The 22391-nt window shown below is 37.2% G+C and overlaps 1 protein-coding gene across 2 annotated transcripts in view; it reads left to right on the top strand.

Moving 5' to 3' along the window:
• Ctnna2 (catenin alpha 2) overlaps positions 1 to 22391 on the top strand; it is a 1093074-nt gene that overhangs the window by 1022577 nt on the left and 48106 nt on the right. For both annotated transcript variants that reach the window (XM_021190430.1, XM_021190425.1), the window contains exons 15-16: positions 8444 to 8557; positions 18178 to 18359. In XM_021190430.1, the coding sequence (XP_021046089.1) occupies positions 8444 to 8557; positions 18178 to 18359 (296 nt within the window). The remainder of the gene's footprint in view (positions 1 to 8443; positions 8558 to 18177; positions 18360 to 22391) is intronic.

Below are 22391 nucleotides of genomic sequence, written 5' to 3'. Positions count from 1 at the left end.
GTAACAGCCTCACTATTCAAGGCCACACATTGATCATAGAATAGATCTCTTCCCTTAGTTCATGAGCCTATTGTCCATTTGCTTCCCTAATGAAATCTATTCTCTGTGATGGGCAGATATATAGAATTCTACTTATTATCTTCACAGGACATTTGAAAAATAAATATGCAAACCAGAAAGACCATCAGACATCTATCTCCTCGCCCACAGTATTTATGTTTAAGTATGCACCCTGAAAAAGCAGCTCATTAGGACTGATTCAGTGCTTTGGAGGGAAATACATGGTTAGGATTATGGACATTATTTATATGTATGTTTTAAAATACATATATAATATATACAAGTAGATATTATATTTAAAATAATTTACATTTAACTTTAATATTAATTTTAATTTGATTAAAAATTTAAAAGTAATTATATAATATAATATATATTAATATGTATGTAGCCTAAAGGCACCATGCTTCAAATATATCACAGAGGTATTAGAATCAAATTCATAGGCAGGAATGCAGACTCAATTGTAAAACAGTTTATCTGATATGGGTGTGCTCTCTGTGAGGCGCGTTACAAACTGCAGGCTTTAGGAACATTCTGTTCACCACTCCCTTTGCCAATGTTTGCCAAGCTTTCAGCACTGCTTTTCCTTGCCATTTTAAACAGAGAAATCGTTAGCCCAAAGCCCAAAAGGGCACTAAAGAGTCCATAGAAAGGAGATTTGTTCAAAAAATTAGAGAGAGCCCTGTCATCTTTGAACTTAGGTAGGGATATGTACATATCTCTTAGAGTCCGGAAATCATTACAAATTGTTGATTTTTGAGATAGTATTACAAATAAGTTCTGGGGAGGAGAAAGGTTCATAAATGAGGAATTTGCAAATAATGAGGATCAAGCACACACTGAAGATACTTTTTATTTGCTGGACAACAGTGGCTCACACTTTTAATCCCAGAACTCAGGAGGGAGAGGCAAAGGCAGGTGGATTTCTGTGAGTTCAAGGCCAAACTAGTCTACAGAGTGAGTTTCAGGGCATTCAGGACTACATGGAAAAACCCTGTCTCAAAATACACACATACACACACAGACACAGACACAGACACAGACACACACACACACACACACACACACACACACACACACGATACATTTTATTTACATTTGGAAGTTAAGATGAGTAAAGGTATAGGATTTAGTATAGAAATTAATCACAATGGGTTCGGTAGTATTTTGGGGTTTTGACATTTACATCAAGTATTCAGTTGTCTTACACATCATCTTTATACAAAATGTTTATAATGGCCTCCATCCTTTTATTATTTCTCTATGGTGATTTCAATGACATGTCAAGAAAATAGTAGGACCTGGAACTGAGGTTTGATCTAGGTCTGTGGTTCACTGTGGCGCTCCTGTACTGTGTATCAAAGAGGTTTGAAGCATTATTAGAAGTTTTGAGGGTAATATGTAAGTATCTCTTTGCTTGTATATGAAATATTAACTGGGGTAGTTCATGATTTAACCATTAAATTAGCACATATATGTTGATGATATGATCTGCTTGTAAAGTTGAGTGTATACAATATGATAAAATATCATCTTCAGTGAGGTGCATTTTATTCTAACATTTAAATAAATATTATAATGTTAGTTGGGTGATACAAATAGATTAGCTAGTTATTGGGCTAAATTGCTTAATTAACAGAACTGTTAGAGATTTTTTTAATTTCATTATTTTTCAGACTAGGGGCATTATGAAAACATTAAGGAGATCATGAGGTTGCTATGAAGCACTGAAGAATAAAATTTGTAGTTTAGCTGTAATTTGGGGTCATCAGATAATTATCTTCTCTGCAAATGGAAGAAACATTGTCATGGCTAAAGTCAAAAACTCTCATAGACCTAGTATTTAGCAAGTCTCCCCCAAATTTTTTCTTTTTACCATTGTACTCATCTGAGGTTTTTTCTAGGTGTTTAATAATGTGAAATTTGCTAGAAAAGTCAACAATATTAAAATTTCAGTCCTTTGAGTCAAAATATTTCTCCTAAATAGCAAACAGAGAGTAGAAAGCTATTCATGTGTCTTGTTTTACTTTGTGTCAGATAATCATAGTCCTGTGTAGATCCTAGTTTTGCTTACCTAACACCATTAATAAGAAATAAGTTATTATGTTCTTTTTAAGGAGTTATAAGATGTTCCATACTGCTAGATCTTTCCCCAAATACAGAGGTAAACAAAACAAATTATCTTTCTTATATATACAGAGAATAAACAGATCTAGTCAATGCCAAATGTAATACAGAGGATGGGAGATAGAGTTCATAGTAAGAACTTGTTTTGTGGAGACAATGCCAGAATAAACCAGAACATATTTGCAGCAGGACCTACTTTTTACAGAGGTAAAGCTTTGTAATTGATCCATTTGTGAAGTTGTGGAAACTGAAGAGTCACAGAGAAGGAAATAGGAGAATTTGGAGAGTTCTGATCAAAGACTTAATACAGCCTATCTCAGATCTAAATTGGACCTCTTTGACAATGCTGGTGAGAAAGAGTATACAAAGCAAGGGTCTCAGGACTCAGTGTACAAAGCAAGGGTCTCAGAATTCAGTGTACAAAGCAAGGGTCTCAGGACTCAGTGGGCAAAGCAAGGGTCTCAGGACTCAGTGGAAAGATCACTCTGGAGGCTTTCACGGTAACCCATGGCCAATTGGTCCCAACTTGGGAGAGTTTCCATTGTTGGTGGTTTGTTGGTGGTTTGTTTTGTTGATATTGGCTTTAGATTTCAAATTTTAGTTGTTTTTATTTTTTGTTCATAATCCACTTTAATGTTTTACTTCACTATTGGGAAGTTATTTCTTGTAACTTAAACAGATTAGCCAGTCAACTTGTATTTTCCATTTCTTCTTTCAATGACACTCAAACATGCATTAAACCGTTTTTTTTTTTTAAAGTTCTCCTTAATATATTTTTCTTATATGTATAAGTAAAACAGTTCTAAACCCATTCCCATCTCATTTTGTTTCAGTTGCTATGTATTTGGCTTCTGTTGCAAAAGCTATGGTCAGTGCTAAGCACCAGAGCTTTGCAGCTGACATCTGGCATGTCTCTAGAGAACTTATGAGAACCTTGGCCTCTGTAATGTTACTTACAGGCATAGAAAATAGATTTGGGAAAATCAAAAGTATTTTACAAAAAAAGACATATGTTCACAACCCAATAGATAGATAGTGGTAGATTCAGGAAACTGGGACTGTGCCCAAGGTTGTATTTTGGTTCTACTGAAAAGTCTTCCCTCGAAATAAGCTGTGTAATTGAAGTTTGATTCTCAAATCTCTAGTTTCCATTCAGTGAAACACACATGCTCTTAAAAGTTCATCTAATAGTATACAACTTATTCCTTTGGGACCACTTCCAGATCATATATAGCTTACCATGTATTCTTTAGTTTGTGGAGGTCATTGCCCAACAGGAAAAAAAAAAGCAGTTAGACAACTGTGCATTCACAGAACTATTTATAGGAGCAACCTGTATGGTTTTGATCTTGTTCAAGAGGCACAAAAGTATTTCACACTTATTCATCCGCCTGTGTTGTTTGTGGTCATGAAGATCATAGGCTCTTCAATTTTTTTCTGCTCGTTGCTAATGGGGATACTTAAGGTATTTTACTTGAAGGATACCCTAGTTCCATAGTTTAAAGGATTTCCCTATGTGGCTATGATAAAATATTGGGACAAGAGACAATTTAGGGGAGAAAGTGTTAAGCAGCTCATCATTCCATGTTACAGTCCATTAGTGAAGGGAAGTCAAGGCAGGAACTTAAGCAGATACTGGTCAGGTCTGAAGTCATTAACAAAGAGAATTAAGTGCACGTTGCCTTACTTGCTTACTCTGTGCTAACTTTCTCTTGCCTTATAATGTTCAAAGTCTTCTACTTAGAGAAGAGTGCTACCTAAAATAGGATGGCTCTTCATATGTCAATTAATAAAAATGACAATATCCAACTTAATCTGGATTATTTCATTTCTCATTAAGAATCTCTTCCCAGCCAGTGTAAAGTCGCTGAGATCCTTCATACATCTATAAAACAGGGATTGAGTGTATTTCATTATGTTATACAAATTAAATTCTGCAGTTGACTGGTTGTCCCACAGTGTGGGGTAAATGATGATAGATAAATGGTATTATTGCTGTTATTGTTATTAGGTGTTATGTTTTATTAAGCATACTAATTATCAATATCATTTATGTATTTGCTTATTTTTCATATTTTCCAAAGTATTTTCATATACATCTGTGTTTAGCAGTCCTATGAGGCAAGCAGGAAAAATGGCAATTCTAATATTCCTTTTACTCCCAAATAGACATAAAAGCAACAAAATGGAGTTACTTTCCAAAGACTTGTAGCTAGTGAGCGGAATACAAAATCAGAACCCCTGGACCTACATCAAGATATTTTATTTCGGTGTGTGTGTGTGTGTGTGTGTGTGTGTGTGTGTGTGTGTGTGTGCATGTGTGTGAGTGTGTGTTTGTGCATACATACGTGTGTGGTGTATGTATGTATATAGGTGTGAATATGGCTATACATGCCTGTTGAAAGCAGTTCAATCTCAGCTGCCTTTATGGCTCTTTACATTATTTTATTGTCTTAGACAAAGTCTTCCATTGAACCCAAATCTTGCTATTTTAGCTATACTGGCTGAGTAGCAATCCCTAGTCCTCCTCCTGCATCCACCTCCCAGGAGTTTTGGTTATAGATTTATGTACCTAGACCCCGGTTTTAAAAAGTAATATTTGTATGGAATTTTTGAACACTTCTTATTCACATGAAGAGCTGCTGATCAGCTATACCACTTCTACCTCTAACTCCTACCTTCCAGGTCCTTCTAACATACCTCCCTCCAAACTTTATGTCCTCTATTATCATCATCATCCTATCCCCATCACAATGATCATTTCTGATTGTGATTCGATCTGACCATTTCTGCATGGGGGTTCATCTGTAAGGGCATGGGCTACCTACCGTTTGTGACACTCCCACAGAAAAGTGAATGGCTCCCCTTCTCTCAACAGCTATCAAGTACCAGTACCTCCTTTACTATTGGTAGGCCTTGGGAGCCGCTCTCCCTTAAAGGCCCGTTTTTTTCTGTAGGTCTTGTATAGGCAGGTTCAGCAGCCTTGAGTTCTGCTGTGTAGCAGCCATGCCATGCTCTTCTACAGCACTTTCCCCATCCTCCAGCTCCTCCATCCTTTCCACCCAATCTTCTGCAAAGTTCCCTGAGTCTTTTGGAGGGAAAAGTTGGTATAGCTGTCTCACCTGAAGCTGAACACTCAGAGTCATGTATTTTCAGGAGTGTGGCCTGTTGTAAGTCTCTGGATTAAGCCCCATCCGTGCAGAAATAATCTTCTCTGGCTGAGGGTGAGGGTAGCACCAGTTATGGACATAAGCATAAACACTGAGAAAAACAAACTGCTTGATGGCTTGGCCTTTCAATGAAACAACAGATGGTTCCATCTAGGGCCTCTAATATCCCCCAGTCATGGCCTTTGGGCTACATTTTCAGTACTAGGTATGGATTCCCTTCTGTGAAGTGAGCCTCAAAGGCCATGAATATGAAGATGCCAGCTTTGCAACTCACTCTTGGTTAATTAGCAAACACTTGTATCAGCCCAACAATCTCCACAGTCCTTCAGGTGATTATTGCTAGGTGATTATTGCTTTAATCTCTCTTTGTCTCTGTCTCTGTCTCTGTCTCTGTCTCTGTCTCTGTCTCTGTCTCTGTCTCTGTCTCTCTCTCTCTCTCTCTCTCTCTCTCATTTTGGTTCCTGGCTATAGTCATTTTCATACACCTCAGAGTCATTGGCCTTCTCTGCCAGGTGAGGCTTGCCATTCATTCACCAGCTGTATACATGTCCAGATCACTGAAGTGTTCAGACAAAGTCCTTCAGACCCTGGTGTATGCAGCATCTTTCTCCTGAGAGAGGTGTTCCATTTTATTTTTCTCTTGCCTTTAAGTAGTAGTGATGAATGTCCTAGTAATCTTGTCATCTCATCTGTCCTCACAAGCTACCAACTTGCTGCAATTGTTTCACAGTACATTCCAGAAGTAAAAGTGATCCTAAAAAATTTGCCTCTGTCCACAGTATACATATAACCAGATATTTAAACTGGGTTTTGCTTCTCTCACCCACCCTCATTCTAATCAGCAGAATGCTGAGAATCTCTCTCTCTCCCATTCTTTTAACATCCTTATGAAATTAAACTGAGCATCCGTAGCTAACTTAGTGAATGTTAATCAGGTTGATGTGTCAGAGAGAAGGAAACCAAAATTTTCTTTTTCAAACATAGATAATCATTAGGCATAATCAGTACTGACATGATCAACTCTGATTTATGCATTCCTGACCAATCTTTCAGCTATGTCAGTAACTTCATCTGGTAAATTAGACTAGGGATCCCAAGGAAATCAGCACAAAAATGAAGAAAGGGGCCACAGCATCAGCACTATTGTTACAATCTATCTCTTGCAAATATCTATTGGGAATATCTTGGGAATATCTATTGAAGGACAGATGAGTTCCTGCTATAAACAAGGAAACAGTTTGCAGAGGACAGCTGAGCAGAGGACTCCCACCCATGTCCTCTCATCATGGGCCAAGCCACCTCTCCTTCTGAAGGGATCATCTTAGAATTTGCAGTATGTGATAGTCTTGAGTGCATATTTCAGCCTGCCCACAGAGCTTCAAGAAAATTTAGTACTTCCTATTTTTCAGTCTCCTATCTGCAAAATAGTCTAACAAGAAAAACAAAACAAACAAAAAAATAACCATTATCCACCCAAAAGGAATGTGAGGAAACATCTTTGAGTTTGTATGGCACTCAGAGAAGCTACATGGTAAACTCTTGATACGTGTTATCAATCCATAAGGAAGGGAAGGGTTTTTATTGGCTGGCTTATAGATTCATTCTTATCTATCTCCAACACAGACTTTAATGATTTGCAATGATCTTAACCTACCTCTATTTCCTTTCTGCCAATTATTATTCAGCTTCTTACCCAATTTATAATGTGACCAAACAAAGAGCCAAAACCAAAGACCTTTGTGCTTGGGGTCAAACATAATTGGTGGTTTAGATCCAAATTTTGGTTGTTACTAAATCAAAGACATTACATGTGTTACTGAACTTTCTTCTATTTGATTTTTCTTGGTTATAGATAGGAAATAATTGTCACTTTACTGTTGGTGTAATCTGAATCAACACTATGAAAGAATTATTTAGTTGTCAATGTTGTATCATAATTGATAGGTTTCATTAAAATTATTTTTGAAACTGGGTTTAGTGGAACATATTTTTAATCACAGCACTTGGGAGGTAAAGGCAGGTCTCTCTTCAAGTCTACATAGTGATTTCCAAGGCAAATAGAGCTATAGGGTGAAATGGAGTAATTTTTTATTGTGGAATAAATAAATTTTAAATCTTAAATAATTATTATCCCTAGTAGATTAAGGATCACTAGTAGATTAGATAATTTGATAAAGTTTAGACAATATTGACTGTTTTTACTGCACACACACACACACACACACACACACACACATCCACATACACACTGTGGCCACACTGAAAAGGATCAATTTATAGAGAGGAGAACCAATACTCAGAGATGTTATTTGGCATGCCGAGGGACACACAGTGGTTAGTATATTGTCAAGAATGGTTGAATGTGGTATGAAATTTGATCTTTTCTTATCTCATGCCTTAGTTAGAAAATCCAGTATTTCATGGGGTGTATTCCCTGGCCTAGAGATCACTAAGCATTTTGCTTACTTAGAAAAGAACTAGAATAGAGAAAAATGACATTTGAGACAAACCATAGTATAAATTTTGTTCATGTTAATATGTAGCAGAAGATAGCCTAGTCGCCCATCATTGGGAGGAGAGGCCCTTAGTCTTGTGAAGATTATATGCTCCAGTACAGGGGAATGCCAGGGCCAGGAAGCAGGAGATGGGTGGGTTGGGTAGCAGGGCGGGGAGAGGGTATAGGGAACTTTCGGGATAGCATTTGAAATGTAAATGAAAAATATCTAATAAAAATTGTAAAAAACTCAAATAAATAAAATAACCAATAAAAAAGAAAAAAAAACCCTAATTTCTATCTTAACATAGATATATGGATGTTTTGCCATGTATCCTCTTGCTTGGAGTATCAGTCATATTAAAGGTCAAACTTAGAGTTACTGTATTTGTCAGAGGAAATAAATAAAATGTATCTAAATTGGGGTAATTGGTGCAGAATGGTTCCTATAATTTTGAAGTTGATACCAATAAAAGTAGCCATAGTATATTCAAGATGCTGGAAACTCTCTCTTTGGGGCTGTTTAGACTTTGCAATGAAATATGTGGGTAAAGGTCAACTAATTTTCTCCTTTTATGTTGTTATTTAGACTCCAGAAGAGCTAGAAGATGATTCTGACTTTGAGCAAGAGGATTATGATGTGCGGAGTCGGACAAGTGTTCAGACAGAAGACGACCAGCTCATTGCTGGACAGAGTGCACGGGTACGTGGATATTCACTACTTTGTGTAACTACCCAGGGAAAAACTCACACAAATGGCTAGAGGATATTTCTGAGTTGATGGGTGCTAAGAATACAGATATCCTTTACTGGTCTGGGCTATTACTTAGGTGGTCTGCTTCAATGCACATTATTCATGGTGGTAGCAACCACCACTGCTCTCAATTCCTTTTTATAGTTCCCATTGTCTATCCATTGGGTATAGATGCTATGTCTAAGCACTACATACTCTAACATGTGTAATAGATGAATATTTGGTTTGAGGGTAAGAATTTGGTAGGCAGAGGTCATCTAATGTATAAGTTTTACATCTCACCCACCACTGTGCCAAGTAAAATTGCCAAGCTCAGAAATAGGACAAGAGATAACAGCAAATGGAGAATTATAATTCTGCATTATTATTTGCTTGACAAAATCTCCAGTGTTAGGTAGATTTCATAGTGAATACCGTGTTGACCCAAGTGTATTAGATAGAGAAAAATCATTGATTCTTCCTAATGCCAATCTGTTTCCAGAACCAAGTGTTTTGCTAAGTTATAGAAATAAATTACACAAAATGCTCATGAGTTTTAAGTTTAAAGCATGAATGAATCATGGAACAATGTATAACAGCTCTGTCAAGCAGACGAACACCCAGTGACCTGGTTGATAACATAAGTGATCTAAAGAATATTCCAGAGATGAGCCAACAAGATTGGCTGGATTTCCTGCAGCATACTTGGAATACTTAACATATCTAGTGAGCATTAAGATTCCTTTTTAAAGGTTATTTTCATAGAGCAAAGCTATTCAAATTTCAGTGTAACTGTAATTTTTATATTCTAGTTATTTTTTAATTTCTGCTTAAGAAAACACAATAATCATAGACGATTATCAAAATAGGAGTATGGCTTGTGAACTTAGAAATATAAAAGGTCCTGAGCTAAAGATAAATGGAAATTTAAGCCATACTAATATTCTACCTCATCTCAGTTACAGTTGTTATTAGAGAGAAAATAAATAATAGCAAATTCTGGCAAGAATATTGGGGGGGGGAGTAGGTTTACACTGCTTGGAGAAATATAAATCAATACAGCCACTATGGGAATGACAGAGGGTCCTGAAAATCTAAAAATAGAACCACCGTATGACCTCTAGACCAGTCCTGAAGATTTTCCCCTAAAGACTCTTGGGTCAGCTACAGAGACACTTTCATATGCATTCTCATTAAGGCAGTATGCACAAAAGCCAAGTTAGAGAATTGGCCCAAGTGTCTCTCAATAGATAAATAAAATGTAAACATGTATGTAATGGGATCTCACTCAACCATAAAGAAGAAAATTATTTGTCAGAAAATAAAAACAAATGGAGATTATTATATTAGGGAAAATATGGAAGATACAGAAAGATAAATATTGCATATTTTTAGATATTAGAATTGTTTTTAATAGTTTTATTTCATTTTTAATTGTGTGTATATGTGTGGAAATATGCCAATCAGCAAGTGATATATATATATATATATATATATATATATATATATATATATATATTGAAAAAGAGTTGTTCAGGAATAATGTAGGTTTTGGATATACCAGGAATCTCCTGCTGTCATAGGAATTGTGAAAGAAAAGTAGAAAACACAAATTGAAAGTAGAGAGGACACAAAAGGAAGTGTGGTGTTCAAAATGACTTCACTCAAAACCAAGTATCTCTCGTATACTTTAGACCTTGATATATTTATTCCAAAGCCAAGTGACTGAGAATATTTAAATGTTTGATAGACACACAAAGGTAAAAATTCAGATACTAAAGGCACAAAGGTATATGTGTATATACAATGGTAAACTGGTACACAAATTTAATGCTAGAGTTTTGGAGGAATAGAGGAAGACTGTGAGTTTAAAAGTAGAAAGTAGCACTGGCCAATGATGAGACTCCATGCCTATAAACCAAAGGCTGAGGGTATAGCTCACTGATAAAATGCTAGTTAGCAACACAAGGTCCTAATCAGAGGAACAGAAAGCATAGTGACTGATTTCATGCAACGTTGGTTTCGATCTATAAAAACGAATGTTAATACCACTCTGAGAACTGTGAGTTGCTTGAATTCTCTAACTTTCAGATATATTGCCTGTCAATTGTGAACCATAGGCATTCCTGACAGTATTCTTTTGAAGATTAGTTGATCTTTACAGAATATTAGAACATTAGCCATATAGTAGTAGATGTTCAATAAAGTCTGGCTTAGATCATTATCCTTCTTTGGCAGAGAAGGTCCCTTCTGACCATAGTTAGTGACATCAAAGTATATGAAAGGGCATAGAACATCCATTGTAAAATCCCCACAGATTGTTCAACCTTTCCTAAAACACAAGCGGGAAGGTCATTAAACAAGAATCTTTTGAGTCTATTGGCATACCACCAAACTAATTAATCAAGACAACTCATCTTTAAAATTAAGTAAAACCAGCATTTTTATGTCAATGACAAAGAACAAGTTTGAGTAATTCATCCAAACATTAATCAATTACAAGTTAATTTTATTGACTGACTCCCACCCTGGTTCCACTGATTAGTGCCCTCAAAGAATAAGACTCCTTACATAAGATTTATCTTGCTTTGAGATCACCATCTTGTGAAGGTGGCCTGAAATGTTCATATTTAACAAGAATAGACTCTGCATATATTTCTTTTCCACGCATTATTTTTATGTTATACATCCAGTCAGTGATGATGGATTGAACCAAAATTTGGATGGTTCCTCTTGATCATCATTTCTTTACTCTGGTGTCTATTTTCAGAATGAAATATGATTAAGGTCCAAGAGAGTAAGAACCAGGTTGTCTTATTTGGCACTTGCTAATTTGTCTTGGAGGTCTGTCCCATGTTCTGGATTAACTTACAGCCAACAGATTTACTTTTTATGTCAACCTCCAGCATAGACATAGAATTATGACTACTAAGTTGGGAATAAGAGGGCATATCAAATGGCTAAGTTTGAACTTTGAAACGCTAGTGTTTGACAAGCTGCTCAGAAGGATGAAGGAAGCCAAATTTGTGTTTGATAGAGTTGTTAGGTATTCCTAGCAGTCATTCCTGATAATGCTCTTATTTTGTTTTGTTTTTATTTTTTTATTCAGAAACATATTCCTTTCTGAAAATGGCATGTTAGCATAAAAGAAGGTTAAACTAAAAAAATAACTTTAGTATCTTCTTCCAATATAGCTCTACAATGTGATAATTAGAGGATCTTATTTCTCTTATATGACCCTTTGTGCTACTTTTGTATAGTATTTACATAACTGTTGGTAAGTTTAATCATATGTATATATGTGTACTGGAACCTATAGTCATTGCATATGTCAGAGGAAGACATTACATATCCTGTTTTTAGTCTCCACTTTATTCCTTTGACATCATGTCTATTATTGAACCTGGAGGTTGCTGTGTTTCTCCTATTTCTTCTGAACCACTGCTGCTAATACATTGATGGCAGCAAGGCTTAGTGATGCTTCTATTTCTGTCCGCTGACCTTGCTCAGGTACTGAGGTTTGGGGCATTATGTCATCATGGTTGGCTTTTTACACTGATGCTGGAGACATGGACTCTGGTCTTTAAGGTTATGATAGGAGTGTTCTTAATCACTGAAAAATCTTTCCAGGCTTCTTTCTCTAAAAACTTGAGGGGGAGTGGGAAGAGGAATGGGAGTGGGTATGGCCATCTGCTAATATATATAGGCTATCTTGATGCATAATCTTAGATGTAACATCATTTTTTTTTTTAAAAAAGCATTGTACTTGTGTGTTTTCTTTGTATGCATGTCTATGTATGCATGACTCCTGTGGAAGCCAGAGACAGTTGCCTTGAGAATGGAGTTACAGATGGCTGTGAATGGCCATGTGGGTGCTGGGAATCGAACCCAGGGCCTCTAAAGAGATGACTCATTTCTCCAACCCCTGATATGACATCTTGAAACTGCTTTGTTCACATGTTACCATAGTATAAGTAGGTCAGCAACAACTCTGTCTCTTGACCTTAATGATAGAATTTATTCCTTTGATGATATACAGAGCTAATTTTTAAACATGAGCTTTTTAAAGTTGTATAACTGTCTTAACTTTTGCATGTCTCATACCCACTGGGCTGGTACCTATGTAATTCTGAACTCCCCTCCTGTTATCAGTTTCTGTCCCAGGTTCACTTCTGTAGATGTTATACAATATCTGACAAAAAGCAGCTGAGAGGCAGAAAAGTTTCACTTAGCTCACTATTGTAAGTTACAGTCCTGGCTTTGTGGGATTATTAAGTCAGAGAGAATAAATGTATGCATGTTTAGTGACCACCCAGCTTTCTCTACACTTCTAAAGTCCGTGTCCCAAAACTATGGATTTGGTGCTTCCCACATTGAGCCTGGGCCTTCCCATCTCCATGAACACAAGGAGGCATGCACACAGCCCAACTTCATCTAAAAAGAACACAGACCTACATTAAGAAACGTCTTCCCAGGTGATGTCGGATTTTGTCATATACTTCTGTCTATTGCTCCACTGTGATGAAAATGGTGGTGGTTCTGGTCACTTCCCAACCAAATGACTTAACATTGAAAACCTGCATCATTCAAGGAAGTATGGGAGGATTTGGATTTGCATGTATCAATGGAAGGACTATCTCAGTTGTCCAATTCATACTCTCAGATGGGTGGGCGGGGGGCTTGTCAAAGAACTCAACTATTTACCTTTAATATCCTGCTTTAAAGTCAAGTGAAGAGAAATATCACATTGAATTTTCTTCCCTTTGATAAATTATCTTGCACTCGAAGCCCATGTAATAAATTTTGTTTTTTGCCTAAGAAAACAATTCTTGCCAGTTCAGGGACCTTTGAATTCCAAAGGCAGACACTGGGACATGTACCTGGAGATTTAGGTTTTAGAAGAGTTTTGGTTCCTTTAAATGACTTCTATTTTGTATCAGTGACTTGCACTTTGATCTCAATAGGAACAATTTATGAATCACAAAATATAAGAGATCGGCTGTTCAGAGCAAAGGCAAGGAACCTGGGACAAAAGTTTGAATCCTTCTGCATTCTAGTCTCTAATGGTCTCACTTTGGACCCCAAATCAGCCAGATATACAGCCTAAGGAATGCTGATTGCCTAGTATAAATCAAGGCTACAGAAACTAGCAGGTACCTCTGGTGATCACATCACATCAACAAGAAAGCTGATTCATCTCCTTTCCCCTTGGCCATGGAAATAATTTTTCTCATGTTGCCTTAGTTTGAGGGAATGAAGAATTATATGTTATATATTTCACATTGAATCTGATTTTAATGTAGCCAGGCTTCTTTTTTTTTTTTTTTTTTTGTACCTAGAATGGCTTTAATGTGTTAACATTTCAAACTGCTGAGTTACATTGTTAAGACCTAATTAAAACTCATGTGTTGAATTTTAATTTGATTAACTTGCAAATTTTGCAGTTGTGATCTACTGTTTATAGATAACCTTTTTTTAAATTCCAGTTCCAGAAAAGGTCAATAATGAATTTTTAAAAGCCAAGAGCATTTTAAGAATATTCAAGAAAAGCGTTGAGCTCATCGACAGCTACACAGCAGAGGCAAATGTAATGACACTTGTACCCCAGTCACACACCATTAAGTGCATTATGCGGTCAAGCACCCCTCCAGTCAAAATAACATCTTCCTTTCAAATCTGCTTTGAAGGGGCTAGTCTTTCTTCTGAAAGGTGTCTTTAGAAAATGCCTATCATGGCTGGCGACTTGTCTTGAGTGACACTGATGCTTTGAGCAGAAAGATGCTTAAGCAATCTGTCAGAGGACATTGAACTTCTGCTCCAAGAAGCTGGAGGGCTGCAGAGGTGGCTAATCAACTAAAAATACTTGCTATGTTTCGAGAGGACTCAAGTTCAGTTCCCAGCACCCATGTTGGATGCCTACAACCTTTGGTAACTGTAGATTTAAGGTGATCGAAAAACCTTCTGTAGGAACATAGGAACATATACATGTCTGTTCAAAACTGCATTCAGACACATTTCTGCAAATAATTAAAAATAAAATAACAAAATTAGAGTGTGTCAGGTATGGTCCTAGCACTGGGGAAAGAGAAGCAGGTTGGTCTCTGTGAGTTTAAGGCCAGCCTGGTCTACATAGTGACCTCCAGGACAGACAGTGCTTTAGAGACTCTGTGTCTAAAGGGGAAAAAAAAATCAAGCAAACAAAAATTAGAGAGAAAACCGAGACCATTAATAATTAAGTAGTAAGTTAAACAAAGAAGATGAAAATGTTATAGTTGACAGGAACTTGTCTACACTCCAGTGCACACATTCATTATTTTGGGGATGAAAGTAAAGTATTTTCTGCCTTGATCCTGTATGTTCAGTGTGCAGTCTGTTAGTGGCCCTACTGGTTTTTGTTTTTATATATAAGTACCTGGTTAACAAATTTAATAAAGATTCCCTAGGAATTATGCTGCCTAAATAAAACATTCTTTTGTATGAAACCAAGTGGATCAAGGAGACAAGAATACTTTATAATAAAAAGCACATATTTTATTTCTATCTATTTAAACTTTTTTAACCTGGAACTACAAATAAAAGTTTATGACAGGCTCTTTTGTTTATTATGAACCTTCTTAAAGTTTGTAGAAGTATTTTAAATGTTTCCAAAAGTACTATATATTTTAAGTATCATATTTCTATCAGTGTTGTTTCTACATTAAGCAAACAGACTTCAGTACTGTATGAAGTTCATGTGTGCATGCATTAAAATGAGTTGTAATTTAGACCCACGTAAACCCATAATGGATGTATGTATGAAAGTCGGTGGGCATGACTCTGTAAGAGGGCATATCACCTATGGTTTCATGAGCGCGAGGTAACGTTTATTTGGCTTGTGAGTCTACAATATAAGGTTACATGGCTTGGTAGACAGAGCTGGGCTTTCAACTGCCTTGAACCACTGGGCTGGAATCTTCGTACAAACTGTATTTGGCTGTATGATAATGTCCTTGTGTATGATGGTGAAGAATTTCCTTGGCTCACCATGTTGATTTGAGTTCTCATTCTCCAAATAATAAATTGTATGGAATTAGGGATTTAATTAATTTCTTTGGGCCTATATACTGTCATTACTAAATGTGGATAATCATAATAGTTACATTGATTAAATTATTTGGTACCCATAATTCTCAGACACATGCATTTTTTGCAAGGAATTATGTGTGTCTTCTATCTATTCATAGCCACACAGGCTTTGGGACTACCATGTTTGTTGTTTCCACTTTAATAATGGTAAGTAAAAGAAATGTAGTAACAGAAGTGATGTCAGAATAATGTGTACAATAACACAATGCTGGCTTCAAGTTTTTTTTGTTTTTTTTGTTTTTTTTTTTCTGTTACTGTGATAAACCACTGACTAAAAGCAGCTTAGTGGCAGGAAAAGTTTTATTTGGCTTACAACTTCTGACCCCAGCCCATCACTGAGGCAAGCCAAGGCAGATATTTGAGGGCAGTCCTTCTTGCTGTTGTTCACTTGCTATATCTGACCAAGAAACTCACTCCCTTGCCAAGAACAGTGGAAGCAGTGGAAGATGCTGCCTTCTAGTTGACTCACGAAGAGGCTTATGCTCAGCTTGTTTTCCTATACAATTCTGGACCACTTATCTAGAGTTCACACCACCCACACGTTTGCATCATCAATACAATCCCCCTCACACAATATGATTACAGTCCAATTAAATTCAGGCAATTTTTCAACTCAGGCTCTACTGAGTCAGAGGACACTAAGCTATGTCAAGTTCCCAGCTTGAGCAAGGAAAACTTTCTTTTACTACTTTTTGTGGATTAACCATGCATCTTGAATAACTTTAATTGCTCATTGTGTACACACTAGATTCTCCAATCACATAGATTTGGTTTCTCTTTAGAGACCTCGTGGATCCCAGAACTAGAGAAAAAAACTAAAGCACTATCCAAAGGCTCTGTCTGCAAATCATTTCATAGGTGGTCATAGGAGAATGCCATGAAATAATGATAAACACTTCACTTGGAATGTGCTACAAAAATGGCATTTAACCAACAAGTTTGATTCTTACTTACAGAAGTTATATTCTATAAATCACTTATGAATATTTAAATGAGCAATTGTCTAACCCTTGCTTGTAGGAGAAATAAGGGATAAGTTGCAGAGAGATGTAAATTACAATGTTTTCTTCTGATCAATGCATTTCCAGGTTTTAAGGGTGTTTCTCTGCAAATATCTTAGATTGTTGATTTAACCTTGAACTCGAGGTGATCAACACCAATGTTTAACTTAAAGTAGCTTATCTAACTCATGTATTTTTCCCAAAAGACACATCACATCCTTCTTGTATTTGCAGACACATAATACCATGCTTAGAACTATTTTGCATGGTGGAGTCACCAGTGCAAGCAGTGCAACGGTATGAAAAGTGTGGTGCTAAATAAACTGAAAAACAAACGGGTGCTGTTTACAGTAGGGGAACTGAGTGAAGCCAGAGGGTGGCTTGGTTCAGCATCATCTGAGAACGCACACAGTGGTGACTCAGAGATTTCTGATTCTTGTATGATTTGCAAATGCGTGGAGAAGTGCTTCCCATATTGACTTGGGGTTTACAAATATATATGTGAGAGAATCAGCAAATTTACAAATGAAGAGTTTGAACAGTAAGAAGACTCCTTCACTCTTTTCTCCTTTTTCTTATCCAGCAACTTCTGCCAATCAACTTTTGCTTCCTAATCTTACTCAGCTTGTGCAGGCCCAAGCTCTGAAAATCTGAGAATTAAAAATGTTCTGACCCTGGAAACATACTGCATATTGAGGTTAATCTCAATAATTTTCTGAGGATCTTGGAATTTTGGACTTGGGATGTTTTCAAAGTCTAAATGCTTTCTGTGTAAGCATCTTTATTAAGAGATAGTAACCTGGACATCCTCCCATTTAAATGGCTACCTGTATTCAAAGGCCTTGCAAACATCCATTTGGGAAGATGGAGAAAGATGGCTAAGATGGAGAATGTCATCCCCTAAGTGCCCTACTAAGGGGATACTTTTGTTGTTTGTATGTCATCATTCTAAGGATATCCTTATTTTTTTATTCATAAAACATCTTTCCATCCCACTATACATGGATATTCAAATATTGTTTAAATTTCCTTTCCTTCCCAGCAACAGAAAGCTTTTTTTTCTCTCTCTCTTTTTTCCTTCTCTGAATAGCTTTCTGTGTTGAAAGAGGTGCATTCTTTCATCTGGTAAAAGTTTTCTGAGACCAAATATAAAAATTGTTAAGAATAGATTCTTTTGAACAAACATGCCATCAAAGAGACAGGGACCTTCTGCAACTGCCAGTATGCCTGAACTTTTGTATCTTTCTGTATCATTTATATAAGGGAGGGGGCAGTGAACTAGAGGACCTGGTCCCTTTGTGCTCTTGGTCTGGTAATCGAGGGGATATGCATCTTCTAGAATGGTGGGAAATCCTATAAGCCTTGTGAGGCTGGCTCTGATAACTACAGGGAGCAGAGTTAATATGCAGTTTTTCAATTACTTCGTCATTTTTAGTTATGCTTCTCCCCCTGTAATCCACACAGGCTATCATGGCGCAACTACCACAGGAGGAGAAAGCAAAAATAGCTGAGCAGGTGGAGATCTTCCACCAAGAAAAAAGCAAGCTGGATGCTGAAGTGGCCAAGTGGGACGACAGTGGCAATGACATCATTGTGCTGGCCAAGCAGATGTGTATGATCATGATGGAGATGACAGACTTCACAAGGTGAGGCTCAGAGACAGGGAGATCACCATGTGCTTGCTAAACCTATATAGGTAGCACTGGCTCTTATCATGGCAAGGCATATTGAAATGGTAAAGTACTCTATCAAAGCAAGGTAAAGATCTTAAATTATACTTACAAGTCCAAGTAATCTCCAGTTTAGTTAATAAGATCCATGTTTGTAGTTAGTATTGTTTTAATTATCTATCATAGGGCAATCATAATACCAAAACCTAGGGGTTGGTTGACAACTTTGTGTTTTGCACTACTTTAATATATGTTTAAGTATTATTTGGAGATAAAGTGAATGTTTTGTTAATTTCCTGTTGGAAAAATATGTGCGTGTTTGTATGTTCATGCATCTGAATCATGTGTGCTACCTACCAGCACATGAGTTAGCACTAATTCTGGCTCACACTTCTTCCTAATGTACTTGGAGTGATGTCCAACAGCTAAAGATGACAGAGGTCTTATGAAGAATTAAAAAAAATGTGTATATGAACACTGTTTCTTCTCCCTCTGAGTAGCCCTTCACATGGGTCAGGCCAACATTCTGACAGGTGCCTTTGCTTCACTACAGTCATGGATGCTCTGTCATTGCCTTTGGAGTCTTCTTCAGAGGCCAGTGACAACTCCCTCTGGTCTTCTGGACTACATCAAGAACAATCAAATTCAGAAAAAAAGTCACAGGGGAAAGGTCCCTCAGTTCTGAGGGAGAAGATGAGGTGGTGTCAATCAAGTCCTTAACTCTCTTTGCAAAAGCATGGAATAAGAAGTTGGTTAACTTCTCAAGAGAGAATTAAATCTAAAAGTATAATGAAAGTAGGGACTGTGTTGTAAAACATATTTAAAGCATCCAAAAAGCCCATTAAGGGTTTGTGTCTAAGATTTGTGTGTGTGCGCGTGTGTGTGTGTGTGTGTGTGTGTGTGTGTGTGTATTGTGCATGTGTGTCTATTCATGGTGTGTACCTCTGAGTATAGCTGCATGTGGAAGTCAGAGTCCAATCCCAGGCATCAGACCTCACTTTCCACCTTCTCTCTTGTTTTTAATTGTGTGTTCCCAGTTGGCAGGCCCATGAATCTGGAGGGATTCTATTGTTTCTGAAGCCCTTCTTGCAGTAGACATGTAGGCTGAGGTTAGAGATGAACCCTGCTGCATCTGGCATTACAATGTGGATTCCTGGGAATCTGAACCCTTGTATTCAACCTTGTACAACAAATGTTTATTTTGTTTTCTATTGAGCCTGCTCCCTAGATACAGACTAAATTTCTGACTTTTATTTTCCTGTCAAAATTCTGTAAGTTCAGGTTATTGTATCTGATTGTACATCAGGATAGAATATGAGGCAAAAATTAACGCTACATCATAAACTAGTATTGTGTCACATCATGTGCATGCATATATATGCAAATACACACACACATATGTGTGTAAGTATGTGTGTGTTTACAAAAAGAATTAACAGACCACCCACTTTAGTGAGTGTATATTTTAACGCATGTAAAGATATATTCATGGTTGAACATGGCATGATCAAACCATGCAAGACATATAGCAATGTCAGGACCTCATATAAGTGACATTTTTTAATGATTGCTGACCACTTATAATAAGGAAAGGCAAGAATCGATTATAGGCTTTAATAAAATACAGAACACAACTATGTCATACCCTTTACCCTTTACCTCTGGCAAATATGTACTAAGGACATTACTTGGCTTCTTTTCCAAATCTTTTAAAATTGTTTCTGATTCTAGCAAAATGATTTCAGTGTTAGGAGTGTGACCTTCGAGAGCTTTAAATGTCATCATATTCATTCAAAGTTCAAGTTTGTACATTTGGTTAGTCTCCTTGAGCTTCACAAATGTATTTCTCTCACACAAAATAATATCAGGGGGAAGTCTGGATTGCCTACAAATCAGACGGTTGTGGCAGCCTCAGTCATTGCTTCTTGAGCTCCACGATGACTTCATTTGCTTGCTTTCAACATTTTATTAGTATTTTATCTGATGGATATTATGCAACCCATTAATAACATCAGTGGAACAAATAATCTCATTAGTTTGAAGTGAATAATGAATCCAGTCATGTTGCTAGTTTAGATCAGGAGAACATTTTGTAATTTGTATTATATATAACTGTGGTCAAGAAAGATAAATACATTTGAAGAGTCTTGTTCAATGACGTTGAATAACAGAGAATTGCTTTTGTGTGTGTGTGTGTGTGTTTTGTGTTTTTGCTTTTGTTTTTTGTTTGTTTTTTAGTCAAAGCATCATTTTAAAAGTGAAAAGAAACCTGGTTCAATTTCCTTCAGAATTTATGAAATAACTTTTGTACTGATCTGAACAATGAAGTGCTCAGCCTGCTACTGGGTATTATTTTTCCTAATCCTTGATGAACTTGTGTGTGTGTTTGCGTGCGCGCGCATGAGAACAGAACAATAGGAAGAGACTTTCAACTGCAGATCAAAAGGCGAGCATTGCTCGCTGGGGGCTAGTTTTGGGGGCTAGCCTTGCTCAGGGGCTGGGCGTACTCTCAGGAGGCTGGGCTTGCTATCAGAAGGCTCAGCTTGCCTTGGCTGCCACCTGAGCATGCTCATTCTGAGCAAACTAGCACTTGACAGTATCTTTCATTGTGGCCTCTCCCCTAACTTTATTGCATTCAGCTTTGTTCACTATTATTGCTGAAATTACACTTTCTACTTCAAGAAGGAATAATTGTAGCTTTGTAGGGGTAAAGATTCCTAAGTACTATTTTCCAGCATTTAAAGTTTGTAGAGAGCTGATTTAAAACCGAAGCTTGACTCCTCTACTCTAGTGTTTAAAGGGCATGTGTGTCCCACAATTACCATTCATTTATTGTTGTGTTGTTTTATTCTTGTTACCAGCTAAATCATTAATTGGATTTTCTCGTCTCTGTAAGTTCTACTCTGTAATTAAAATAGAAGAAGTGCTGCCTGTTGCTTATGCTCCATCTTCTTCATGGGGGAGAGCAGAGCCGCCGTGTCTCACACTCTTTTCCTTCTCATCCCTGGTCTCGTGACTTTCATTTCAGGGTCAAAACTTGAATCATCATCCCTCATGCAGCAAATGACGACTCCTCCTGTCATTTTGAGGAAGAAACTGCCTTGTACCAGTCTTGTGCTGCCCAACCAATATGCACGCAGACAGCCTCCCCTCAGCCTGAATCGAATAACAAGGGCAAATTCCTCACTTAAAAATCAACCAAAAGGGAGGAAGCCAGGAAACCGGGCTTGGGGTGGGAATCATCTGAACACATGCAATTCTAAAACATTGCACAAAGAACTAGACTCACAGAATAGCTCAACTTGCTGCGATTTAGTTCAGGAGCTCCTTCCCTTACTCTGGTGCTTGCAACTGTTAATTGAGGATCAATGTGCTCTCTCCACTTCTCATATCAAAACTGGCCAATAGAGACAACTATCCAACTTGTTTGCACTAAAACTCATCTGACTGGACAAGCATCTTTCAATTTGCCCTTTATTGTCTGACTTTCTTCATCTTTGTCCATCTGTTTTTGGTTTGTATTTTTATTCCATCAAATAAGCAGTATACTTGAACTAGTTGAACTCAGGTTTCTAAGGTCCTTCCTGACTTCTCATGGGTCACGGGATTCGGTAGGTTATTTCAAAAACAGTCCTCATCATGCTTCTACATGCTGTGGCAAGCATGTGTGTGTATGTGTGCACATGTGTGTGAGTGTGTGTGTGTGTGTGTGTGTGTGTGTTGTGTGTGTGTAAGGATATGCATGCTGTTTGTGGACATGAAAGGATATCTTTGGGGACTCAGGTTTTTCCTTCAACTGTGCATTATAGGGCTTGAATGCAGGTTATCTGGCTTGAGCATCATATACATTTATACGCTAAGCCATCTTGCTGATCTACAGAAATTTCTTGGAGTCTTTCTCTTCTCTTCTCTTCTTCTCTTCTCTTCTCTTCTCTTCTCTTCTCTTCTCTTCTCTTCTCTTCTCTTCTCTTCTCTTCTCTTCTCTTCTCTTCTCTTCTCTTCTCTTCT

The sequence above is a fragment of the Mus pahari genome, chromosome 2 (assembly GCF_900095145.1).
Source record: "Mus pahari chromosome 2, PAHARI_EIJ_v1.1, whole genome shotgun sequence".
Classification (NCBI taxonomy): domain Eukaryota; kingdom Metazoa; phylum Chordata; class Mammalia; order Rodentia; family Muridae; genus Mus; species Mus pahari.
Note: the sequence above shows the minus strand (reverse complement) of the source record. Positions and strands in the feature narration are given on the sequence as shown.